The following is a 27,547-nucleotide window of genomic DNA, read 5'->3' on the forward strand; positions in this document are numbered from 1 at the left end:
GAGTACGGGCAGAATCATTGCACTTGCACCAGCCACAGCTGCCCAAAGCTGGCTCTAGCCAGAAAGCAATGGAGCCCCTATCCCCTTCTCTTATCAATCTTACCGTGTCATCTCCTGAATCTGTAAATGACAAGTTCTTCTATGAGCACTTCAAAATTACAACACAACTCCATGAAGCTCAGAGGACTTGTGTCAGCTCCCAACTGGTATGCTTTTTTTTTAATGATGGCAAAAGCATTTAAATCCAGCATAAACAATAACAACAAACCTAAAACAAAAGCTTATGGAAGAGAACAAACAAGGTTTCATCTTTTTACTTTACATGCAATTGAAGTAAGATAGAGAAAAAATGCAGTAAGCAGAAAGTGCTCATTAGCTGACTTTATGCAAAAAAGGCATAAAGTGTTTATACTATGAATCAGGAAGAGAGTGATGTAATGGAGGTTTAGTAGAAGACAGTGTGAGATATCTTTTGAAAAATTAAAAGAGCACTGTGCCTTAGCTGCAGAGCAGTGTCAGGCAGGCGGGTGACCACCCACGTCACAGCTCTGTGGCAGCGAGCTGGGGAAAGACTCCAGTCCAGCTCACAGACAAATCTGCACCGGGTTTGAAAAATCACTCGGACCTGACAAAGTAAAACCTTAACAAGCACAACTGCCTTTTGAATCAAAGTCTGTAGGTTTGCAGTGAATAGGCTTGATGAGGGGCACAGGCAAAGATGGCTTGTAGGGGACTGTGTGCCTTGGGTATTATTTTAGATTCAGAAATGAGGAGAAAGGAGTGAAGATGAACACTAGCCCTTTGGACAACAGACAACTCGGCAGATAATGTCCTATCAAGATGAATATGGCTCATTCAAGAATTAACTCTCTACTCATCTTCTACCTCAGTTTCTTGCTGCTCATCCACTTAAAAAGTAAGATTTGCACTTTTTATTATTGTTCTGACGTGTCCTCTGGGTAGGTGGCTAGATGTGCGCTTCTAGCAGTAAGCTTGTATTGTCAGAAGGCTTTAAAAATTTGACGGAGATGCCAAAAAGATTTGGTCCATGAAACTAAGTTGTACGAACTCACTGCATGATAGCTTTCCTGATCTTCATGCCTAAACTTTTTTTAAAATGAGGAATGAAGGCCTTTTTAATACCTTGCTTCACATATTGAAGCAATAAAATGTTCTGTTAAAACTGTACTTGTAACTTTAAAGTCTTGTGTTTTGTTACCATTCATCCAGTAAATTTAAACCTATCTGATTGAAATCTAGGCTAATTTATCCTTAGCTAAAGCTGTTCATGTTATATATTTTAGTAGCACTCATTACTTTATTATATATGCTTTTTTGATTACAACCTCTAGAGAAATCAGTTATTAAAGAACTGTGATATATTTGGTGTTCTAAATATCTTTGTTATGAGAGATCATGGAAGTCCAATTATTTCTATAGAGAAAATATTCTTGGCAAACTTCCACATATAAAGAAGTATGCAAAATATTGGAAGTCACAATGGGTTTCCTTGATAATTGTGTCAGGTGGTTGAGAATAAATACAAGCCAAGAAGGCTAAATAGCCTCAGCGAGTGAGGCTTATATATATGTGTATGAAAAGCAGTAGCTCTTGAACATGTTTAAAATGAAGACAGGCAGGATGTGTGTCTGTCTGAGGAGGCTGTTTGATTTGCATCTGTTGAATGTGAATTGCAATAAGACAAAGCTTTGACCAGCTGCCATCAAACAAGAAGACTTGGCATTAGCCTACAGTGTTCTGTAATCTGGGTCACCTTCTGTTGCTGCATCGCTTAAATTGTTACTTGGACAGTTTACAGCCCACCATAAATTAAAGACTGAATAGCAAACAGATGCAGTTGGATCAACCAGCACTGAACCCCCACCCCCACCCTGTGCTTAAAAATATAGGGAAAAATACAGAATGTCAAAGAAACACTGTTTTTTCCTAGCAGGTTTCTTCCCTGGAGATGTACTGATGTGAATCAGGGAAGCCAATGCGTTCTTTCTAAATTAGACCATAACAGGACATAGCCTGAAAAAAAAAGATAGAGACTGGATCTTCTACTGTCAAAAAGCAAATTTTAAACTCTCTGTACTGTAGGATGAACAACTAGAAAGTCTTTGAGATACTGTGCTATCTAATTAAAAGAAAGTAATAGGAATGGTATTAGTTAAGAAAATTTCATTTATACAGGGGATAGGAAAAATTAGAACAAAATATAAAAGCTGTGGGAAAGGGAATAAAAAGTTAAATGCTTATAAAATTAAAATTGACCTTAAAAATCACCGTGCACAAAGAAAGTATTGCTGGAATGTAAACAAGAAAAACAGCCCCCCTTCAAGGATCATTTGAAAAAATAAGATAAACCTAAGTTTGGACTTTAACCGTGGATGAGGTCTTCTCAATGCAGGATGCCAAAGGAGGGAAAAGTAGTTGTATGTAATTTTGTGCCTTTTCCTTAGCACAGCTGTCTGGGATGACAGTTCAGACCTGGTGTGAGTTTTCTCTGGGTTATGGCCATAGGGCCAGGCTCAAACAAGAGGCTTTTCAGTCTTGGAGGACTCTCTTTCTCAGGTAGATTTGTGGCTATTGTAAACTGATGTAATGCAAATGGATTTAAAAGAATGAAGTAGCTACAGAGGGAGCCAGACTTAGTTCCCTATCCTTATCTATCAATGCAGTGTAAATACACTAAATGATCTTGATAGGTATTTTCTGTCCTCAAAGTTTGTATGCCATTTGAAACTGCTAACCATTTCTGTTGATAAAAACATAACTGTGAACAGATAAAACAGAAGTAGAATCAGATAAATTGACTGCATTTACTTCTTTACTTAAAAATTAAAGCTGAGAAAGAGCAGGATAGAAAAGCTGAAGATTAAACAGAACAGACATGATTGCTGATATGTATAAAATTATAATTTTAAAATCAATTTACCGAACTTGTCTTCTCCGTAAGGATTCTAATCTTAGGTCCTACTTAAATCTTCCTTATTTATTCTAAACAACTTGACAAATAAATAGTATTTAGATTACAAGGCATACTAAGAACATACCTGCATACAACTGTTTCAGCTCTTCCATTTTCCTGAAGTGAATAGAGGTATGCATACATTGAGAAGTGTCCCATAGAGAGTGGTTTTTTAGCAACAGCTGTGATGAAATTAAAGCATTTGTCAGGAATATTGCTACATGAAAACTAAAAATTCTAACAGAATAAAATGAAAATGTTGAACTAAGAAGAAATACAAAGCTCTCCAATGTTATTAAAGTAATTGTGTGCCCTCTTATTTGTAAAATAGTTTATGTGTACTTTGGAATATATTACAAGATGCTGTTATTTACTTCTTGTACAACATTAAGTCTTGAATAGATTGTAAACTTTAATGAAAGTCTTCTGATTGCACATAGATCTTCTAAAAAGCCGAAAATTAAGGTATTAAAGAACGTACTCCTATCCCTTCTGGCTCCTTCTGAATCCCCAGGATAAATAAAAATGGTGTTTTACCTCAATTATCACTAGTAAAAACACTTAACATCAAACAGGGATTTCAACCTGTAAATTACTGCCTTCCTACAAACCATATCTCTTTTGTGGTTTGTTTTTTTTTAAATTCAGTTGTATAAGATGCTTTTGGGAAGGCCATTTGTAATTAATTTAGTTTACTGGAACCCCAACTGATACATGGTGCTGTCAGGTGCAACACCTGTACAAATATAAGTAGGGCTGCTTAGAAATACATGTACTTGATAAAAAAAGAACAGGTATACTTTCATTGTGCAAAGTTACATTTCCAGAAAGGTTGTGGGCTTAGTCTTCTCTTGTCACAGACAAAAAGGAGCCTGTTGGAGAGCCCTTGATGACTTTTGTTTGTACACTGGCCTGCCCTGGGGCAAGAGCATCCATCAGGTTGCTCTGATGTTTTTTGCTGTCATATCCTTACGGTGAAGTGGTACTGATGGTGAAGGTGAGGAGACTGTACACCCACCCAAGGGCAGGATTTCTCCGCTGGCAGACAATATTTGTCCTAATTCACATCCTGTCTTCTTAACAACACCACAGAGATCATAACCACAACTATGCTACAACACAGCAAGACTGTGGAAAGGTGTGGGCAAATTGTTAAAATTCATGTGTTGCGATTCTCTTGGGGCTCTGTAAAACATACTTCACAGGCTGTTTCCTTCACACGTGTGCTTACCAATGGAACTATGAATTGGTCAAAAAAACCCTGTACATTCTTTTCTTCATTATCCTCTGCTTCTCTCTCTGTTAGAAATTTCTGGTTTGCTGACACTAGTGCAAAATTACGTCAGATAAAATACACTAATTATCTTTGCATTGCCAGTTATTATTTTATATACCAAGGAGTTTCTCCATCCCATAGATGTTCAAAACTTTTATAGAGTAGTAAATATCTTTTTTATAACACCCTGCATTTTTTTTACAATCTCCAAAACACAAAACATGAAGATGTCTTACAACACAAAACCGATTATTTTTGTCTAGTGAGTCTCTATAAACAGAGAGCTTGAGACTTTGTATAAAATTGCAATCATATCATACCCTTAATGTGAAGACTGGTAAAGATCTTTGAATTCATTTATGCCTCGTGCACAGGATTATAACTATTATATGCAAGCCCTCAATGCAAGTTGGTTTTATATAGTGTTTTGTGAACATAATTTGTTTCCACAAATGACCTACTTACTGAAAATTGATCTGAAGGGTGTCCAGATACGGTCAGCACTGTATGAGGAGGGAACGAAGAATCATTCCGTACAACATTTGACAGGAAGCATGCCTCAAATCCAGAACAACATGGATAACTACTTGCTACTGTATTATTGTCTAACAGGAATTGCTAGCATATAGCTCCAGGCAGAGTTGCTTAATAAACAGAGGAAGAGTAATTATGATTAATATAGGTATTTTTAGGCATTGATTTTGGAAGTGATTCTACCTAGGGTCAACTGCAAGTTCAGAATCTTGTCTCAATCCATCATACAACAACTCATCTTTTCTTTTTGTTTTTCTTTTTTGTTGTTGTGGGTTTTGTTTTTTCTTTCTTTAAACAAGTTTTACAATGGTTTATCTGTCACTGATGCAGGGCTATAGTTTTTTCCTTTTGGAAAAAGTATTTTCCTTTTGGATTTTTTTGCTTTTGGAAAAAAATCCAGTAAAACCATTTTAATTTAAAAACTATTTTTTCTGCATTTTAATGACTTCATGACTTTTCAGCAGAGCAAAAGAAATTACTGCTTACCTTCTAGTAGTTCTCACAAATGTTCACAAATTAAGAATGGAATTTAATCTGGGATGGCTGTTGATGCGAGAAAAATATCTGAGCTTTACTTGCATCCCTTTTCTGCTGCTCTGAAATATTGGTGCTATGCAATTTTCCCCCATGGACAAGATCTCTTAATTTCCTGCAACTATTCCCACTACTCGCACAGCTTCTAATTACTGCTTAATTACTGTGCAAGGAATAAAGCTCTACTTGTAAAGAGATTTGTGGTTTTGCTCATACTGCTCATCACATACTCCTCATGCACATTCAGATGATGTGAGTGGCTTTCCAGTGGAGTATTGTTACACTTGATGAGTTCCTAGCAGATTTGGTTCTTCAGCAGACCCTCATTAGCCCGTCTTGGAGCACGTTGCCTGTCAGAGCTGCAATCAGCATCGTCTAAACACAAGCACCAGGAACCCTGCAGCTTTCCCTCTGTCCTAGCTGTCATACACTGCATCTATACCACATAAAAAATGAAATATCTTTCAGATGTTTGCCATCATCTTAAATGAGTTTAAAGCAACAGCTTCTTGACTTAGTTTTAAAGATGATGGGTTGGTGTTTTGTTTTTTTTTTCTTTCCATTTATATATTTTATTATGTATAACCTCTCCATCCCTGGAACCAAATGAAATCCTAAGAATGAAAAGTAGTAACCCTGTAATTTTTAAACAAGGAAGTAACTTCTGCAAGATGGATTTGTTTGCATAGAAGCGATGTTAAAAACATCCCAATCACACCTGTATTTCAGCCTTTCAATTCAAATTCTTACAACGTGTCCTTGAGGTGCTACGCTTTAGACAACCTCTCTGCTGTGTGCTTTGTAAAATGGGAACTGTCAACACTGAGAACCTCTAGAGGTTAAACATTTCCCCACATCCTGTATTAGTAATCCCGAAATTACAATGCAAAAAATCAGCATCTTTGAAAACTTAGCACTTAAATGACATTGATATTGGCAATACAGAATAAACCACAATGATGTATTCACAGTCAAGAAAAAGAAAGGGGATCCTGTAGCAGGAACACTAATCAATTTCTGTAAGTGGGTGTTGTTTGGTTCTAACGACCTCTTTGGTTCTAATGAGTCAGAAGGGAAAGAAGGGAGGTTGGGAGAATGCTTATTCATGCTCACATAGCTGCACAGACTGCACGCAGACCTTGAAACACTGATACGTGTTGCAGCATCAGTGATAACATACTGGAGAAACTGCTGCTGGAATGCTGGAGTGTGTCACACAAGCAGAGGACATAAACCTAATTTTTTCATATATACATGAGCCTTTCAAACGTATCCAGAATTTACAACCATATCTAGCTATCCACAAGGTTTTTTCCTGCGTTACTTTTGATGGACTGGACACCTGGGGAGTCCTGTCCCAGCTTAACTCCCTACACTTTAACTCCCTATAGGAGGAAATTCAGGGAAAAATAGTGCTGTTTAGAGAATGTGCAAATGTTGATGGCTGAATTAAGTACTGCCTATTTAGGAGCTGTATCAAAAGGTAAATGTTTTGCTGTTATGTGTTGACAGGAATATGACATGTGAGACACGGGAGAGTAATCAATCCACTATTCGGTACTGGCTATACCCACCATTGAGTGCAGCTGTGAGAGATGCAATTAGGAAAAAGCCGAAAAGAGACAGCAGAAATAGGAAGACATTTAGAAAGATGTGTCCTATGAGAAAGGGTCACAGGAAGAGAAGCCTGGGGAAGGACATTGCAGTCTTGCCTTACACAAGAGAGAATAGCAATCAAGCAAGAAGGCGAGAACGGTTGCTCCCTGTGACCTTTGGAAGTGCAAGCTCTGCAAGATAATAGATTCCTCATGCAGCAGGGAAGATTTTAGTGAACTTTCCCTATTGATGGATAATTAAATCTGTATATCAGAACTTTTAATAAACAGGTTAGATAATATCTGCCAGAGAATGTCCAGACTGCTGAGACCCAGCTGATGCGACACAGATGAAAGGCAGTCAAAACCACCTGGGGGCCATCTGTGAAGATGTCAGGTGATGAAGCCCCAGGGAAGCACAGGTCCCTGCTTGCCCCAAGGGCTGTGGTGGAACTGAGGCTCCGGGGCAGCTCAGGCTCAGCAAGCGGCTTGCTCCATTCCCTCCAGCACCACAACCAGGGATTATCTGCTGCTCAAAACAAAGGCAGCCCTGCGCCCTGTTCGTTGTATTAACAACAAAATCATTGTCTAGATTTCAGTTAGAAAATAGTTGCTGTTATTCTTTGAGATATCAGCTCTTAATTTTTTTTTTGATCCAAGGCTTTAAATAAGCACTTCAGGCTACTGAAAGCACTCATTAGGGTGGGAACTGATAGTTCCTCCCCCGCTAGAAACAGTGTAATTTGATTTCCAGGTTTTGGAGTCAAATCACTTATCCTTTTACTTGCAGTTTGAGTGTCCCTGATATATTGGCAGTGTGATGCAAGAAAATATTAATAGATTATTAATAGTATATTAATATTATAATAGTAAAAAAAGCCTGAAAAGGAATGGAAAACATGGATTTCCTGACAAATTTTACAGCCACCTTCTCACTCCGTGTAAAAAGGTGATATGAGACTAGAACCTACTGCACCAAAACAAATATCAGGAAACTCCTAGGAAGCTCTTTAAGTACCGTTTCTGGACATGCCAAAAGAACTAATGTTTCACAGTGTTCTAGGCCTTCACTCTAATGCTTCTTCATCTACAGGAAGTTTAACATTTTACTTTTATGAAAATAAAAATAACTTATTTCTAAAACATTAAGTTTCATTTTCCTTAACCTCTAAAATGCCGTGCTTCCATTGTAATAAATAAGCTAGAGAAACAGCAGCCTAAGTGCCTTTGATCCTGCCTACAGGGGGTTGCAGACAAAGACCTCTCAAGGATACTTCTACGTTTTGTTTTTTTATAATAATCGTGTCAGCATTAAGAAAATCATTTAGACAATGCCTCAGTCTCTAGGCAACCTTGATTATTCCCTTTGTGCTTTGTGGTGCCCCAAAAAGGGAAAAAGGTCCTGATATTTACATTTTCTAAGGGAAACCTTTAAACCTAATTGACTCATCCAGAGTCACCGACAGTAGGCAGCAAGTAGATAAATGATGCATAATGTTTTCTAGATTGATATTAGAGATTAATTTGTTGGGTTTAGAGACTGACATGTTTCGTGGGTTCTCCCTGCACTTTTTTTGTTTCTGCAGCATTCACAGTGCCATGACATATGAAAGTACTCTCACACCATCAAATAGCAAAAAAAAATCCCCCAACACAGATGATTTTTCCAATTAGATTCTTATGTTTACTTTATATTGATTATATTTTATTCACCCATAAAATGGGTCAACAGAAAATTGCTTCCGTCTTTTGACAAATAGTCCAATTGACAATGCCTCTCCGCAGGCAGCGTGACACACGAGGACACACACCACACAGCTGCCACTGGAGCTCTAAAGATCTCCTCCAGGCTGAGCAAAACATGTTCCTCTCCAGGCATCAACAAAGCAAGGCTGGAGCTGCCCCTACAACTTCAGGGTTAGGGTATCTTCTGCCCCCCTGAATTCTTATCAGCAAGGATGGAAATCAACATATTTCTAGGACTAAATATTTCTGTGAGTAGAAGAGTGGCATGGGCTGCTAACCCGTTACATATAATGTCTCTGCTCCAGCGACTAAGGATCAAGGCACTTGCCTGGTGCATCCTTCTGTGCTGGGAAAGTGCTGCGCACAAATAATTGTGGCCTGGGTGGATGCTTGGGGGAGAAACTCCCTGCTTCTTTTTACTGCTCTTGCTTGCCTGCCCGAGGCTGAGCATACTGCAATCTTGTTTCCTTAACCTTTCACTGAATAATGAAACAGACAAAGCAGTTTTAATTGCATTAGTCAGGGAGTCCCAGACAGTTCCTTTGAAGTACCCATGATCTCAGGGATAGAGATTGAGATCAAGATGGTGGTTAAACAAATAACCTGGTTACCCCAACCTAAGTACTTGGCCATGGACACAATGGCCAGAGATTTCCTTTGGTGACAGTTTGAGAAGTACTACTGTGCTCATATGTTGTGAGACTACCAAAGCTGACTGCCCTCTAGTAGCTAAACCCAGAGCTGCTCTAATTCATATTCAGATTGCCAGGGGAGCTATAGGAGTAGACTGAAAGGCAGCATACATTCACCACATTCTTCCCCTTGACAGTTCTTGTTGTCCCTTGCTGCGATTTCTATCAGGAATGGTACAGAGCTCTGCATCAGCTCATTGTTCCACCAGGAGGGCCTTAGGTCTGAATTTCACTGTCATACATTTCTTCCTTTCTTTGAATGTGAGCTAGAGGACTTTGAAAACAACATAATTTGACAGGAAGCCAAAGCAAGGACTTAGAAAGATAGACAGTCATCAGTCCACAAGGATCCAAGCAAATGCAATTTAAGTAACCTGCACTGACAGATTACTCACAGCAGGGACTCCAAAAGTCTATAATAATTTAACCTTGAAAAGACATCTGTATATGGCAGTACCTTCAGATGTGTTTTGCTAAGCATTGTGGCAATTTGTAGGTACTTAAAAAGCAGCTGTGGCACTGCTCCTGCTATGGCTAACCATCCATGAATCCCAGCATAGTCAAGTGTCCGCACAGCTGAAAGGATACATCAGGCTTATTTATCAGCAAGAAATCTGCAGTATAACTCACCAACGTTCTAACAGCTGGAAACAGAGCCCCATAGATTATGCCTGAACTACTACACACTGCTTTGCTACTGCTTGGACATCAGCCACCTCTGGTGCATAAATGGTGTGGTTGTGTTAGCACTGTGCTGAATCCAAGCTTATGCTAAGGGGCAGCACATGTTAGATCAGGCACTGTGCTGTGCTAATAGAGCTAAATGGCACCTGAATTAGAGATGGCTCAAAGCACGCAAAAAGGGGTTCTGTCTGCACCCATCTGTAATAATTATACCTTGTTATTTATAGTCATCTTTCCAGGGTCTCTCTCTTAAATGCAGTCAGGCAATGCTAAATATACCAAGCAATCTGCTAGTGATCTCGTTTTGCGGGGCGGAGTAGTAAGCTGGATCTGGGAATTACATGCAGAATTCTGAAGATGTTACTTATGGGCCACATCAGATGAAAATCAGTTGCAATGGCTGAGCTACAGACACTTGATATGTAGTTCGTCTTTGAGTCTACTGACTCCAAGGGCTTCAAGAAGGGCAAAACCACTGCTGAGTTCTGACACAAAGTAAAGAAGTCCTGACTGTACCTGCTGTCCTACATCAGCCCTCCTTTGATAGCCTCATGGATAAGGTACAGATAGAAGGCACCGCTCTCACAAGATAAACAAACAGAAGCTGGGTAGCAAAAGAAGTAAGCAACGACAATGACAGAAGAAGCCAGAGAATGACACCAATACATCAAAGATTGTATCAGAGCTATTGAATGTGTTGAAAAAGCTTAAGGCTCTTGTAGGCGTTTCCTGTCCCATTCAATCTAAAAAGTAGAAATTAGAAGAATGTTGAAAGTAAAGCTCCACTTTGATTCCTAGCTCAAAATGTAGGAAAAGAGAATCATAGACTCATAGAATGGTTTAGGTTGGAAGGGACCTTAAAGATCATCCAGTTCCAAGACCCCTGCCATGGGCAGGGGCACCTCCCGCTAGACCAGGCCGTCCAAGGCCCCATCCAACTTGGCCTGGAACACTTCCAGGGATGGAGCAGCCACAACTTCCCTGGGCAATCTGTTCCAGTGCCTCACCACCCTCATCATGAAGAATTTCTTCTTAATATCTAATCTAAATCTTGCCCCTTCCAATTTATAGACATTCCCCCTTGTCCTATCACTGCATGCCCTTGTAAAAAGTCTCTCCTCAACTTTCCTGCACACCCACTTCAGGTGCTATAAGGCTGCTATAAGGTCTCCTCAGAGCCTTCTTTTCTCCAGGCTCAACAACCCAAACCCTCTCAGCCTGTCCCCAGAGCAGAGGTGCTCCAGCCCTCTGATCATCTTTGTAGCCCTCCTCTGAACTTGTTCCAACAGTTCCATACCCTTCTTATGTTGGGCATTCCAGACCTGGACACAATACTCCAGGTGGGGTGTCATGAGAGCAGAGTAGATGGGGAGAATCACCTCCCTCAACCTGCTGGCCACGCTTCTTCTGATGCAGTCCAGGATACGCTTGGCCTTCCGGGCTGTGAGTGCACATTGCTGGCTCATGTCAAGCTTCTAGTCAATCCCTTCTCTGCAGGGCTAATCTCGATTATGTCATCTCCCAGCCTGTATTGCAACTGTGGATTATCCCAACACAGGTGTATAGGACCTTGCAGTTAGCCTTGTTGAACCTCCTGAGGTTCACACAGGCCCATTTCTCCAGCTTGTACAGATCCCTGTACAACTGCACCACTTGGCTTGGTGTCATCTGCAAACTTGAGGATGCACTCAATCCCTATGTCTACATCATTAGTGAAAATATTAAACAGCACTGGTCCTGGTATGGACCCCTGAGGGACCACAAAATATGAAAAATATGTTTACAGGAATGATCATGCAAGCCTTTTTGATCACTATCTGTATATGTATATGGAGCAGTATGTATCATGACAGCAGAATGCAAATAGGTGCCTCTACAATGCAGCTGCAAAAAGAAAATATCTGGCCAATATTTTGTAGGACCTCCCAGTGCAGACTTTCTAGCTAAATTATCCCTTTTTTCATATTAAACACAGCTGACATTCATAATTCTTTATTCACTACTAACAGTACTGAACATTTTGCAAGACTCAGTCCATGTAAAAATGCCCTCCACTTGATATAAGAAGAAATAACTGTTCTGTTCTCTTGAGTATGTCTTGGATGTCTGATTCAATTTAGCCCAACATCTATACATTTTGGAGCTCATGGAAACATGCAAGAACAGTAGAGTGACTAAAATCAATTGTCATTTTCACATTCAAAAAGGCCTTTTCCAAAGAACATTGAATTTCCTGAAGAACAAGTAGGCAACTTGGAACTTCCACCACTGTCCATGTTAGTGCAGTGCCAAGACTAAAAGGTGTGTGGAACAAAACTGTAATGGGATTAAAAAGGAGAAAGAAGGATTGGCACTGAATGCCTTTAAAGAATCGGAAAAAAAATCTTTCCAGTGAACAGACTGACTTTATGATCTAACAAGTGATAAAAATAAGCAAGAAAGGAAGAGGATTCATTTCTGTGCACATGGCAGAACAAAAGTAGATCTACTTCTATTATAGCCTAAAGCCATAAATGCTCTTCAGACACTGCATTTTGTCTGGGAAAATGCTTACAATTTCAGATTCATATGGACACTTTCTGTTCTCACAGATCTCTGTAAACATTCTCACTGCCCAGAGAGAGAGGAAAACAGCTTACAGTGGACCTGCTGTATGCCCAACCATTATTTCAGAGCTGACAATGGTTTTCAGCAGAATTGATTTCAGTTTTATTTATTCTGGTTTAACTTTGTAAGTCACCTCTTTTCAGTGAAGATGCTGCTATGCTACATCCAGTTAGGACCAGCATGGCTTTGCTCTGTGTAACCAGGAAGTTTGTGGCTGTTATCAAGAGTGTTTTCTTTCTGAGTAGATACAGAATGATGCTTTTTTAGATAATTCAGATGCATCAGAAGTAGGACTACATTCCTTACCCTTAATTAAAGAATGACTTCTGCTCATTATATCCCAGCTTTTAAAGACTGAGAGAACTGCACTCTTCATTACTACTAAAAGCAAATGGAGACTGTTTTTATACCTTACAGAGGTTTTGTGTAACAGATAAACAACAGGCAGAAATGTTTGCATTCTGAATTGCATTATTTAGTCTTTGGACTAGAATAGAAATATGTTGGTTTAGAGGATACCCACACAACGACTTGCCAATGCTAACAATTATATTTCAGTCTCAGACATGCTGTGTCAACTTTTGTACAGACAGGGGAACCCTTTCCTTACTTTTATTAAAATAACTGCAAACATCCAGATAGCTGTGAGACTGATTTTCCTGCCTTCTTGTAAAGCTGCACATCTTTTATGCAATGGCTCTGAATCAGCCTGAAGAATTTCAGGTCTTCATGGGTGAATGCTTCTTTTCTGCAATCACTGACAAGCAGCAACAATTCCATTAACCACAGGCATGTGGTTATGCATGCTTAGAGTAAACCTGGCTTCTCCAAAATGAGGAATTTTTGTGAAATCTTTATGGGAAGTTCTGAGAAGTAGACATATCATAGATAGTAGGCGCTGAGCTCTAGTTGATCTAGTTTTGAGCAAGTGGGTTGGACAAAATGATCTCCAGAAGTCTCTTTCAACCCTGACTATTCCATGTGAACCATTTCCAGTTTAGCTGAGCCCACTACTACAGTGCTGGTAAAGCAGTCATTCCAGGGAGTATATCAGAAGTGCTGTCCAATCAATTCTGGAACATACATTACCATTCAGTAATAAAGAGATCATTTGAATTTGTGGGACACAAGTTAGTGACAGAAAAAATGGGGAAGAGGGAAGTACAAAGAAAAACTGTGAAGTATATTTCAGACTTAATTTGAAAAACAACAGACAGAAAAATCATAAAAAAAACCCCAACATCTAAAATCTCCATTGTGTTACCACTCCAGTGCAGACATGTTAACTATCTCTTCAGGATCCATGCAAAATAGTAGGAATGTGAACATGGTCCTGAATAAGACCCCATGCTCAGAAATGTATCCTGAAAACAGTCTTAGCATGGGCAAGCTCCTATGTGCAAAACAGAGCTTGAATGTTATAATGAATGTTCAGCTGCCACAGAAACATCTGCAATACTTTTCGCTTGATTTGAAGAAAATTCTAGTGTTTTTAAGATCTTGACCTTGATCAGAGGTCCAGTGATTCAGCCTTTCATATTGCAGTCATGCCTTGTTCCAACTATTACGTGCCTCTTTTTTTTGCTATTCTTCTCTAATTAGTTCTGCTTCTCAAGTGAAGTCACGGAATCCAGCATTTTTCAGTGCTAATACTGAGGGCTTTGCTTTCATGTTCAAGGTCAGTCCCGCATTTCACCTTGTAAAACTCATTTGTCCTCCTAGCACTTATAATTGTACATAAAGGTCAAGTTTAGACATCAGTTTAGGCTCTCTCAAAGACTTTTACTGACTTTAAAGTTTTTGTTAAATGTGTGATTGTGCCCAAAGCCAACATATGCAAGTATGGAGCAACAGGCTTCTTTTGGGTTTTTTCTTGTATTTACAAGTGTGCAGAGAATTTTTTTTTTCTATAAAAATACTTTCAGCATTTTCCTCATGAGTTGTATTGCATGTTTGACAAAACATAAGCAGATTGAACCTCATAGCCTGCAAGCAGGCAGCATCTCAGCTTTACAGGCGAGAATGCTGAACTGAAGAAGGGCAAGGTGAAACCTTGTCTGCAGTGAGAAAGCAGTGACTACAATCCAAATGATCTCTCTGTTCAAAACACTAAATTTAGATCTTGTGTTTCTCACTTCATATGTTATACACGTACATATAAATATATGTGTATTGAGGGGAGGGGACACATACACTTTTCCAGATTTTGGTTAAGCCTGAGGAATCCATAATGTGGCAAATATATATGTATATATATAGAGAGAGAAAGCAATCCTGTGTTTATTCATTCTTACAACAAATGTAGACAGTCCTTGTATTTGTGATTTCCCTTGCTATCTGTGAGGATTATCTTTGTATATCACTCCTCTTATTTGACAATTGTTAGTCACCTTCTGTGAAGGGAGGAATACACTCTTTGTAGTCATTAACTTGGCATCATATAGACTTTCCTTTGTGAGGACTGGTGAGATTCAGTGATCACTAGAGGGACATGATGGCTAAGGTGTAAACATTAATGGGAGGAGGCATCTGAGCCCCAGGCAAGAAACACAGTCTTCTCCAGCTGATGCTCAATTCAAAATGGCAGACTATTTTCAGGTTAAAAAAATATAACTGGGCAAGAGCAAAAAGTCAACTTCAGCAAAATATAACTTAGACTACAAGCAATTTAAACAGCTTACTTGGACCATTGCTACTGCAGTTGTGGATAAATTTTCCCATTCATCTAAGAGAGTCACCCAAGTCTGGTGGTTTGAGATTTAATTCTCTGATGAATTGCAAATAAACATAAAGCAGGAATAGGATAATGATAGAATAGCAAGCATTTCTATGGTTATTTTCAGTTACTTCATAGGCAACAAGTAAGAAAGTCTGTTAACTATTCAACTTACTTCCTTAAAATAAAATAAATGAGGCAAAATATAGAAAATACTTAGCCTTTTCAATTTCAAATCATAAACACCTGATTCTTATATCTGAAAATACTACCCCTGAACTATTTTGAGGAGTTTACAGTGTGTTATTCCCTGGAAACTATTTAGGAGTTATTATTATTATTTTTCTTAAACCTCTACACTGGGATTTATAAAGTAATTCAGAACTCACTAAGAATACAGCTTTTATTTTTCCAGAACTGCAATGATATTGACTAACGTCCATCTAAACACTTTTATATCGGTTTATCCTGATGTTCAAAAACAGGACAAATAGTAAGAAAACTCTTCATTCTCCTCAGCTCTGAGGCACACGAAAAGCAAATTCACAAGCTCACTGCAAGTCTAGTGCTTAATTTTAAATCCTGAAAACTGCTCTAAATGCAAGTAGCACCTGATGAGCCTTCAGTAGGACAGAAGAACTACTGTACAGAGCTTTGGTGCCAGAACTTAGTCCCATAAGAGCTGTATATCTGTCCCTTATTTGCCCTTGCGGGAATGTGCCTCCTTTTCAGGGATATTTCAGAAAAAAAAATACTCTGCAGGACTGAATTAAGTACGTGTCTTAACTCTGCACTGACAGAGAAGGAGGATACACAGCACCTTGCAGTGCTGAACTCTGAATGTGGTCGGATCATGCTCTGGACTGTTGCAACAATCAGTGTGTCACAAGCAAAGATCATGGCTCATGACACCCAAGAAAGTATCTTGGAATTACATCAAATGGGAAAATCCTCCACCTTCCTGGGAGTGGCCAAATATCTCTCCATATTGAGTTATGCTGTTTAGAAAGAGAAAAAAAATACTTCTGAATACTTGTTCTTTGACCATCTAAAAGGTGTGCTTGCTACAAGTTAACATGCTAGAAGCTTAAATCAGAATGGTGCCCTAATGATAAGGTATTAGGGACAGGAACAAAGTCTAGAAGATAATATGGGGCAAGAATTAGGGAGGAAAGGCATCCTTGAAAATTTCTTTAAGTCCTTTTTTAACTCCAAGTTGTCATCCAGACATGTTCATAGTGCAGTAACTTGAAAATCTCCACTTTATTCTCTTCTCACTCAGCGCATGGTGACAATGGTTTCATCATTGAAATATTTTCTCTACAGAGCACTCTGAGTACTGACAGCTCTTTTCTCTTTCTCTCCTTCACACTGTCACCCTTCTATATTTGCCTTGACACCGTCTTCACATTGTCTTGACGTTGTTCTGACAGTTAAGAAACCTCAATCACTGCAGCAAACAGCCATGACAATGAGGAGAAGAAAAAGGAACAGTGTTATGGAAAATGTTAAGGAACTGTGAAGAATTACAGACCAGTGAAAATAAGATCTCAGATTTTTTGAAGACCATATTCCTAGAGAGTTTTTAATAAAAATTGCTCTATATAAACTTCAGCCAAGATGGCAAAAGCCATCTCAAAGAAATCAGTTGGCAGTTATGGATTCTGCGCCTGAAATTCAGGTGCTCCTAAGTGGAAATCCCTCTTACCGCCTTGAGGTCGTTTATGAGAACTACTTCAGCCCACCTCTCAGGGAAAGGGGCATGCTGGATTACTGTGAAATGCTGACTCCAGGAACGCTCCAGCTACACTTTCTTCCAAGCACACTTTTCAAACTGGGATTCCTTTTGAGGCAGCCAAGAAAGAAAGGTGGCAGAGGAGGAAGAATCAGGTTATCTGGAGTGTTACACCCCCTTGCTAATAATAAGATAAAATTTTGTTTTGTTGGTTTACAACTTAGAGGAGTGGAGCCTGGAAAGAAAGCATCACTCCCTAGCAATCAATCTAAAATGTTGAGAATTGCAGAAACAGGCAAAGAATCCAGCATGAGAGGAGTAAATTTAGTAACTGTTAAGTGTTCTCTGGTTGAATTAAACTTCTGAGGAACCATGTAACAGTTTTGGGAATGCAGGGACACACTGAAGTGCTTAAAGACCATGCACATACTTGACAAGTTTTACAATTCAACTATTTGACGAAATTACTACTAATTTTTGATCATCAGGACCATATGGGAATTCTGATCATCAGGACCATATGGGTAGTTTGGGGAGTTTTTGTTGTTTTGTTTGTTTGTTTCAGAAAATAAATCCCTGCATATATACAGCTTTGATACTAGCACAAATTCTTGGTACTTAGAAAAATATCTAGGTAATACAAAAATTACTTTAAAAATGCTTTATATTATGTTTGCCCACATACATCTTACCTGAAAAGCATAATGAAAGTGCATCCATTGCAAAGCAGAACAAACTTCATCAGCAGGGCAGACTACATTGCTCTGCTCTGTAGGTGATGTGTACTGTTCCCTGCAGGTCAGACAAGCACTAGTTCTCCAGGAACATAGTTGTCCTTTTCCTGCTCTATTACTGCAGCTGGCTTTTTTTCTTCCTAATTTAATTAGGAAGAGAAGACAGCCTGAAGCTTTTTCCCTTTGTGACAGAGCCCCAAGGCTTTCTCTGAGACCCTAGGGCAGCAGGGCTGGTGGCCATGCGCTGAATCTCTCCTCACAGAGCATAGCTCTTCACCAACATCTCCCAAACTACATGATTAGCCTAGCAGTGGACACCCAAAAAGAGCGACAAAGATGGTGAGTGGGCTGGAGAACAGGCCTTGTGAGGAACGGCTGAGAGAGCTGGGGGTGTTTAGCCTGGAGAAGAGGAGGCTGAGGGGAGACCTCGTTGCTCTCTACTACTACCTAAAAGGAAGTTGTGGAGAGGAGGGTGCTGGCCTCTTCTCCCAAGTGACAGGGGACAGGACAAGAGGGAATGGCCTCAAGCTCTGCCAGGGGAGGTTCAGGCTGGACATTAGGAAAAAATTTTTCACAGAAAGGGTCATTGAGCACTGGCACAGGCTGCCCAGGGAGGTGGTTGATTCACCTTCCCTGGAGGTGTTTAAGGCACGGGTGGACGAGGTGCTGAGGGGCATGGTTTAGTGTTTGATAGGAATGGTTGGACTTGATGATCCAGTGGGTCTTTTCCAACCTGGTGATTCTATGATTCTATGGTTCAAATGACATGCCACAGACTTGGGCTCCAGAGCTATAAGAAACCTTAGCCCCAGCCCATCCCTGTTAGCTCCCTAAAGAGCCAAGAAGGGGCAAGGGCTTGAAGGTGCTAATTTCTCATCTGCTGATAGACCTACACCTGGCTCTGCATATCCATCCCAACAGGAATCTGACCCACATTGCTGGGGAACTAAACTTTCTGCTTTCTCTGATGTAATCCATGAAAACAATACATAAAAAATACAGTAATTCCAGCATATATCTAAAGCATGTCTATTTAAGACTGCAGGGCAAAGAAAATGTTAGCAAAAGCATCTTGGAAGTCAGAACTTACAGAAATAAAGCTCTCAAAGTCAATTAATGCACCTTATTGATGGGAAGAATGAATCAACACATCTAATAATGAAAACATGAGTATGCTTACATGAGTAAACTGAGTATGCACATATACGAGCTGATGCTCACCTGGTTAATTTTGTGGCTAATTTCATATGTTCAATCATGATGACTAAAGCACATGTAATATAAAAAAAGAACAGAGGCAAAACTAGCCTGAAGTATTACTAGCAGAAACATTATACTTCCATTTAGCCAGAGAGAAATTTGAGATTTAAATGCATCTGCCTGACATCACTTGATGAAGTGTGGGCTGGTTCCAAGCAAGAGAATGGCTAGGAGTCCAGATGGAGATGTGTGACAAGTGCTGTCTCTCAGGGGTCTATATTGGGACCAGTACAATTTCGTATCTTCATCAATGACACAGACAGCAAAATTGAGTGCACCCTCAGCAAATCTGTAGATGACACTAAGCTGAGTGGTGCAGTTGTCACACCAGGACAGGATGTCATCCAAAGGGACCTGTACAAGCTGGAGAAATGGTCTTGTGGGAACCTCATGAGGTTCAACAAGGCTAACTGCAAGGTCCTATACACCTGTGTTGGGATAATACAGGCTAGGGGACAACATGATTGAGACCAGTCCTGTGGAGAAGGACTTGAGGGTGCTGATTGATGAGAAGCTTGACATGAGCCAGCAATGTGCACTTACAGCCCAGAAGGCCAAGTGTATCCTGGACTGCATCAGAAGAAGTGTGGCCAGCAGGTTGAGGGAGGAGATTTTCCCCATCTACTCTGCTCTCATGACACCCCACCTGGAGTATTGTGTCCAGGTCTGGAATGCCCAACATAAGAAGGGTATGGAACTGTTGGAACAAGTTCAGAGGAGGGCTACAAAGATGATCAAGGGATTGGAGCACCTCTGCTCTGGGGACAGGCTGAGAGGGTTTGGGTTGTTGAGCCTGGAGAAGAGAAGGCTCTGAGGAGACCTTCCAATACCTGAAGGGGGTGTACAAGAAAGATAGGGAGGGACTTTTTACAAGGGCATGTAGTGAAAGGATGAGGGGGAACGTCTATAAATTGGAGAGGGGAAGATTTATATTAGATATTAGGAAGAAATTTTTCATTATGAGGGTGGTAAGGCTCTGGAACAGATTGCCCAGGGAAGTTGTGGCTGCTCCATCCCTGGAAGTGTTCCAGGCCAAGTTGGATGGGGCTTTGAGCAGCCTGATCCAGTGGGTCATGTCCCTGCCCATGGCAGGAGAGTTGGAACTGGATAATCTTTAAGGTCCCTTCCAACCCAAACCATTCTATGATTCTGTTATTCTATGATTCTAAGAGTAATGGCACAAAGGAGAGGGCTCCACGTAGCTACAATCACTTTTGAACTATAGACTATAATTCATAGTCTAAATGCTGTATTGGGTGGTGATAATTCTATTGCCCTGGTAAGCCGAATTACAAACATTTTGGTACATCCTTTCTACACTGTTTTGTCTACAAACTCCCTTTGAATAATACTTGTTACAGTAGGGTACCAAATCAATACCAGAGTGTCTTGAAAAGATACCACAGCTGAACTTGTAATTAAGGAAGGTATTTTATTCCTGTTAAATGAGACACTGTTTGTATGAAGCCATTGAGTGCACCCTTAGCAAGTCTGCGGATGACGCTAAGCTGGGTGAAGGTGTCGATCTGCTGGAGGGGAGGGAGGCTCTGCAAAGGGATCTGAACAGGCTGGACCTCTGGGCTGAGACCAATGGCATGAGGTTTAACAAGGCCAAATGCTGGGTCCCGCACTTGGGGCACAACAACCCTATGCAGTGCTACAGACTAGGAGAAGTCTGTCTAGAAAGCTGCCTGGAGGAGAGGGACCTGGGGGTGTTGGTTGACAGGGACTGAACATGAGCCAGCAGTGGCCCAGGTGGCCAAGAAGGCCAATGGCATCTTGGCTTGTATCAGAAACAGTGTGACCAGCAGGTCCAGGGAGATTATTCTCCCTCTGTACTCAGCACTGGTGAGGCCGCTCCTCGAGTCCTGTGTTCATTTCTGGGCCCCTCACCACAAGAAGGATGTTGAGGCTCTGGAGCAAGTCCAGAGAAGAGCAACAAGGCTGGTGAAGGGGCTGGAGAACAAGTCTTACGAGGAGCAGCTGAGGGAACTGGGGTTGTTTAGCCTGGAGAAGAGAAGGCTGAGGAGAGACCTCATTGCTCCCTACAACTACCTGAAAGAAGGTTGTAGAGAGGAGGGAGCTGGCCTCTTCTCCCAAGTGACAGGGAACAGGACGAGAGGGAATGGCCTCAAACTGTGCCAGGGAAGGTTCAGGCTGGACATCAGAGTAAATTTTTCACGGAAAGGGTCATTGGGCACTGGCACAGGCTGCCCAAGGAGGTGGTTGAGTCACCATCCCTGGAGGTATTTAAAAGACGGGTGGATGAGGTGCTCAGGGACATGGTTTAATGGTTGATAGGAATGGTTGGACTCAGTGATCCTGTGGATCTTTTCCAGTCTAATGATTCTATGATTCTATGACACTTTGAGGAGTACAGTAATAATGCCTTGTTCTCTTCAAGGCTATTTATAATTAATAATCCCAAGGATCAAAGGAAACGTGATCCTAAGAGAAAATTGCTTCTGAGAATCCTCAGGTATTAAGTACTGAGAATTATTTCCCAGTCTGTTCTACAGCCTCTCAGCACGATATGTTGCATGATGCCCTTTGCGATCATAAAACAAGCCCCATTGTAGAGCTGTCTGCAAAAAATGCTCCCAGTGAGATAGTCACTGGATGTTTTTCACATTTATCAACACCAAATCTTACTTAATTTTTTTTCCTGGGTGACCTTTACTTTTACACAGATCTCACTCATTTATTTATATAGCCTAATTTATACAGCAGGGTCAGGATGCTGCCCCAGAACATACTCTGTGCTGGTAAATCTGGACTTGTATCATTGTGAGGAAGGTCTCTTGACCCAAAATAGGGTATTCTTTCTGGTATTACATCTTTGTCTGGCACTAGAGTTTCTTCAGACAGAGAAATCTCAATGTCAAGTTGTGGAGGTTTCAGTTCTCTTCCCCCTTCCTGCCAATGTTATCTTCCACTCTCCAGCCACTACACCACCAACACCCCAAGCACTCCCTGTGTCTTAAGAGCAGATTTGTGTGATGCAAAACTCCGCTGTCACTGCAACAGGGATGGCTAAAACTTATATCCAGGGGGATATAAGGCAAGCATAGGCAAGAGCATCTTTATTGTCCTCCTGATCATTTTGTCAAGTGTGAGCACTTCAACACGGTTCCAGAGGAATCTGTGTTACCCTGTGTCACTTACCAGCCACACAAAGTTCCTGTAACTTCCCGTTGCTGCCTTGTAAATCCACGTCTGCTTTGGATCAGGCCTCAGAGGAAGAAAAGAAGAATGCATGGTAAAAGCATAAAAGGGAGAACTAGGAAAGGAAGGCAATACAAGGAGTCAGATCTACCACTCACATTAATTAAATAGAGGAAATAAAGGAGAACAAAAAAAGATAAATAAAATAATAAAAATTAAAATCCAAGAAATGACCACACTATACTGACTGATCCTGGATAGTGTTTATTTATTCATGGTTTAAATTTTGTATCAGTTTACTGGCAAAAATCTTACTGGTTTAATTTTGATGAAGGCTTGCTGGATAGTTCTTCATTTTTAGCAGATATTTAGTGTCCTTGTGGCAGGTAGTTTTATTATAAAAAATCACACCACCACTTTAGGCTTATAGAAACAGTTTGGCTTTTAGTGATATTTCTGTAATGCAAGAGGCTTATTACTCAGCATGTTCCCCAATGATGGCTCCTGGGCATATCCTGATGCTGGTGAATAAACTGAATAAACTGGCTTTGCTTCACTTCTACAATGAAGCATCTCACAAAGGTTTCAGAGAAAGGCATCCCTAATTATACAGTAGGTTTTCAATACCTACATTTGCTCTCATATTGGGTCAGTCATTCTTCCTCAAAGGACACTGGAGACTGGGGTTGGTGCTGTGAGACTAAGAGATTCCCTGTGAGATCTCTGACCCTGCATGGCTCATCCCCTGAACTATAGGATGCTTGCACAATGCTTTTAGCATGGGAAGTGTTTTGAGAGCACTAACACTTCAGCGTAGAACGGAAAAAATAAACCCAACAAAACCAAATATGTCCTCCTTTTCCACGTATGTAGGCTTGCAGCTTGAGATTTTCTTATCTTAAGCTAATAAAACCAGCTCAATCTGAAAGGCACAGCCAGGGAGCAGGAATTATGGGCTGCTCTTCAAGGGAAGGGAACTTGGGAGCTGAGGATGACAGCAGATCAGTCAGGGCAGTAACTGTTCCTTGGAGAGATCAGTCCTATGAGACCTGAGCAAGGCAGGCAGAGCATGTGATAGCAGCTAGGGTCAGTCACAGTCCAGTGATTGCCAGGCAAGTCTATAGTGATGCTGCAGTCCATAAGTCAGGAGCAGGATCAGTTCTGGAGTACAGTAACCAGGGTCAAGCTGTGATTCTGTGATCACCAGATGAGGTCAAGCCCAGGGCTGGATCAGTGGAGTACAAAGCCAGGCAGATTCCAAGAGCGAGAACCTGATCTTAAAAGTAGCTTCCAAGCAAAGGAGGGGCAGGGCCCTGCTGAGAGTTCCTAAAGGCACGGAGGTGTGCAGTAAGTGTCAGCCCTGAGCCCTGCCAGCCAAATCCCCAGAAGAGCAGACATGCTCTGGGCCTTCCAGGCAACAAGTTTCATTCAAACCCTTTACCCAAGTTGTGGGCAACCACAAAAAAGATGAACTTGTGATCCATCACCTCAAATGAACTTTGGGATAAAAAGCCAGTCTGACATCCTGCTTTTCTGTGGGGAAAGGCTCCTGATACTTGGAGTTAGAACAGAGACTTTAGTGTTGTAGAGACATAAGCTGCCTTAGAGACAACTTTGGCTATGGCTACATTAATAAATGATCTGGCACTTCTAAGGATGATGTATCACATTACTGAACTGAACTAAGTATTCCTTAAAGTTTTCAACAATCAACCATAAAAAGGGGGTTGTGAGTAAATTACAGCTCAGGGGATTTTTTTTTTCTTTCCTGTTATTATTATGTAGAGGAAGAGGAAGGAAAATTGTCCCCTTGGTAGAGCATCTGGACTAGGGTGATGCATACAGCCTTGAACTCTGTGATAGAGACATCAAGGGACTGAGTCAGCCAGACAAGTGCAATGACATAAAAATATGCCAACACTGATGAGAGCAGAAGGTCTACTAGCCTTGTCTGGCCTGGCAGTGTCACAAGCTCAGAGCACTGTGCTGTGATCACCACTACACAGACTAGTCATTGTTCTGCTGCAAAGTGAAAGGCAGCCAAATGAGCTGCATAAATAACCATATGATAAAGCCAGTTCCTTATCTGAACTGAATGGTAAATGTCAAACTGAGGACTTGCTTTGTAGATACCAGTAGAGTAAGAATTCTGATTCTCCTGGCAGTCTCCAAAAATTTGTTAATACCTCTCATAGAGATAGTTTCCATTGTCCATCAGACTCAGTTCAGTCCAAGTTTTCACATGACAGAGAAGACAATGTGGCCTGCGGGTGCTATTCTCTTGGCTTTTATTTAACTTCCATTCTTTCATCTGATTACACTGCAATGCTATCAGATGCAGTCAAATTCTGTGGTGTCATCAAGCAAGGGTTTGGTCAGCCTCTCTAGGATTGCAGTACAGACCAGAAGAAGGTGGTGGCTCTTAGGGAAAGGTGACGGTGGAACAACATTTCTGCAGATTATACAGAATGTTGGGGGTGGACACAGAGTTTTGCCATTTGCCATTAATCAGCAAACTGTTCTTGAAATTAGGAAACCTGTTCTTGAAATTAAGCTTCTGAGCTTAGTCTGAACATAAATTGTTGCAAACCCATGAAATTAATTAATTCTTCCTCTGTTACAAGGCAGATTATTAGGATGCTACAATACAGCCTGTTTTCAGGTCAGGAAAGCTATCACAGATGCGTCAGAGCCATGGCGGAGCTTCACTTTTACATAAAACTATCATTCAAAAGACTAGTCCTCTGCAGAAGTTCATGCTACCTTCTATTGGGCTTGTAACTGATTTTTAACTGTATGAAGTCAGTGAGGGCAACTTGTGCGGATCATCATCACATCGTTGTTCTTCACCAATCTTAATGTTATGACCTTCACCCTGTTAGCAGCTGCCTGCAGCGCAGGAGCTCAGCAGGACAGCAGATGGAAACTCTAGTTGCACCAGTTAGGCTAGAGCCTAACAGGGGGAAATTGTGCCAAAATACAGGAGCTGTGACTTTCCCCAAGTAGTCTCTAAATCCCAATTGTAATTAGCTCATGCAGAGCTAATTGTAGATGACTTCTATTGAAAGAATTTAGTAAATAACAGAAATGGATGGAATGTGAACTCCTCTACAAAGTTCACGCTGAAAAAGAATGACTTTGCTTCTCCATATTCACTGTGCATTGTAGCTACACTGAAGGTTTCTTCTGATTCTTGTGGCATTTAAATCACACTGCATTTGGGGCAAGGTAATGCTGATTTGCTCCAGGGCCGGTTACTTTTTTAAAGCCAGGGGAGAAAGAAGCATCATTGTAATTTTGTTATGAGAGAACCGTTACATATTACGTAACTGAAATTGTGTGAGAAAAGGACTATACATTCCACAAGCCTGGAGGCACAGTGTGCACTCCAGCGGCCATGGATATCAGTGTGGTGCTAGTCTAAAGCTGGAGCTGATCTTGCTGTTCTGATGCATTTTGCTAGCTTCAGCAACATTTAGTTCTTACCTACATTACTTAGAACCTACTGGAGGCAATCTCAACATCGGCACACATCAGTACACAGCTTTGCACTAGAAATTTTAAAACATTTCTTTCATAGAATCATAGAATCACCAGGTTGGAAAAGACTCACCGGATCATCGAGTCCAACCATTCCTATCAAATATTAAACCATGCCCCTCAGCACCTCATCCACCCATTTGGTGTAAATGCACTGCAGCAGGGCTGGTGAACCTTCAGCCCTCATAAAGGGAATAGAGTTTATTCCCAATTGGCTGGTCATTAGAGTGCCAGTTTCGCCAGAGTGCCAGTTTCTTCCTTACCTTCCCCAGGTGTAAGTGCCCCACTTGCTCTGTGGTGATGTACTCGTGGTCCTCACCAGCACACCATCTCCGAGGCACTGGTGACCCACTTCCAGGCTCACTCCCATCTAGCCTGGTCACATCCCCCTCCCCTTTCACGTCTAGTTTAGAGCTCGGTTAATGAGCCTGGCTATATTTTTAGCAAGGGCTTTAGTCCCCCTAGGAGATGTGCGTGTCCCATCCCTAGTAAGAAAGCCTGGGGGTGCGTGGGCCACCCCATGATCAAAGAAAATGGAGCCCCTCTCCTCACCCCAGGCTTGGAGCCAGGCACTAATCAATTTCTTCTTTTTGACTTCTTGCTCCTCTGTATTTAGCATTGGAATGGAGCTAAATACTATTTGAGCCCCAGAGCCCTCCATCATTCTCCCTAGATCCCTGAAGTCTCTCTTAATGGCTTGGGGCTTTCTGTTCTCTATGTCATCACTACCAATTTGGAATACTATCAGAGGATAAAGCAGAGCACAGTAAGCCGGCTGGGGAAAGGAACAGATCTATAAAAAGCCTTATGTGGTTTTGCTCCATTCTAGTGTGTTAAAAAACATCATTTTCTGATGAAGATATGCCTGTGTGATACACCTGACAATAACATTCTTCCCCATTTTTACTAGAGTAGTATATTTGGTCAATGAGCATATTTTCTTGAAGCCACAATTTAAGTATTACTAACAGAGGGGGAAATCTAATTTTCTGAAGTTTGTGACTTGCAAAGTGGAGGTGAAAATATCCTTTGCCAGAAGATAAATTCTTGCCCCTTGTTACAGGTTGGTACGATGCATTTCTAACAGTCAGGGCTTTAAGCCTATCCAACTTTGACTCACAGAAAGAAATCACATTTGGGGAAGTGCTACAGACAATTGAAGCTATGTTTTAAAATCACAGCACCTTTATGTGCTACTGTATATCAGAATCACTGCTGTATGCTGTTTTCATATTAAGAAACGAACAGAGGTAATGAAGTAGAGGGCAGAACCACGGATAAAGGAGACTGAAGAGTATGCCTTCTAATGGCTTTTGAAAGCAAACAACACGTGGGCACAGAATTTGGACCTGAAGTCAATTCTGTACTCAATTTTTAGCCTCTCTACTTCAAGCTCTGTAGATGAAAGATTTAGCAGCAATTGGCAGTGTTTTCTTCCCCATGTTTGTAGTCGAGCAGAGTGTCAGCATGGCTGCTTGCATATTCTGGCCCAAATGAAATCTCAGCACTGCAAATCAGCAGCACCTGGTCTAAGGGGCAGCGTCTCCCAGCTCAGCCGGCCCCCAATTTCTTGCTGAGGCTGAATTCAGTGGGAGCCAGCTGCTCAATGGGAGCCAGGAGCTTCTGTCTTACACAAAGGCAAAGTGCCATAAACTCTTTCCAGACTCCAGAGAAGCTGTGAGACCTTGTGTCTCTCAAGGTGAGATCTGGCCTCCTCAAGATGCAACAGCTCCTTTGCTCCCCATTTTCCACTGT

General features: G+C 41.0%; 2 protein-coding genes across 6 annotated transcripts in view; one reads left to right on the forward strand and one right to left on the reverse strand.

The window, feature by feature from the left end:
* Positions 1–27,547, reverse strand: part of LOC138723467 (coagulation factor XIII B chain-like) — a 206,790-nt gene that overhangs the window by 77,562 nt on the left and 101,681 nt on the right. The gene's annotated exons all lie outside the window — the stretch shown is intronic.
* CRB1 (crumbs cell polarity complex component 1) overlaps positions 588–27,547 on the forward strand; it is a 111,884-nt gene continuing 84,924 nt past the window's right edge. For 3 of the 4 annotated variants that reach the window (XM_069862497.1, XM_069862498.1, XM_069862499.1), the window contains exon 1: positions 588–916. In XM_069862497.1, the coding sequence (XP_069718598.1) occupies positions 841–916 (76 nt within the window). In that variant the 5' untranslated portion in view covers positions 588–840. The remainder of the gene's footprint in view (positions 917–27,547) is intronic. The other variant, XM_069862500.1, reaches the window with a different exon arrangement.

This window comes from Phaenicophaeus curvirostris, chromosome 8 (assembly GCF_032191515.1).
Source record: "Phaenicophaeus curvirostris isolate KB17595 chromosome 8, BPBGC_Pcur_1.0, whole genome shotgun sequence".
In the NCBI taxonomy this organism is placed as follows: Eukaryota; Metazoa; Chordata; class Aves; order Cuculiformes; family Cuculidae; genus Phaenicophaeus; species Phaenicophaeus curvirostris.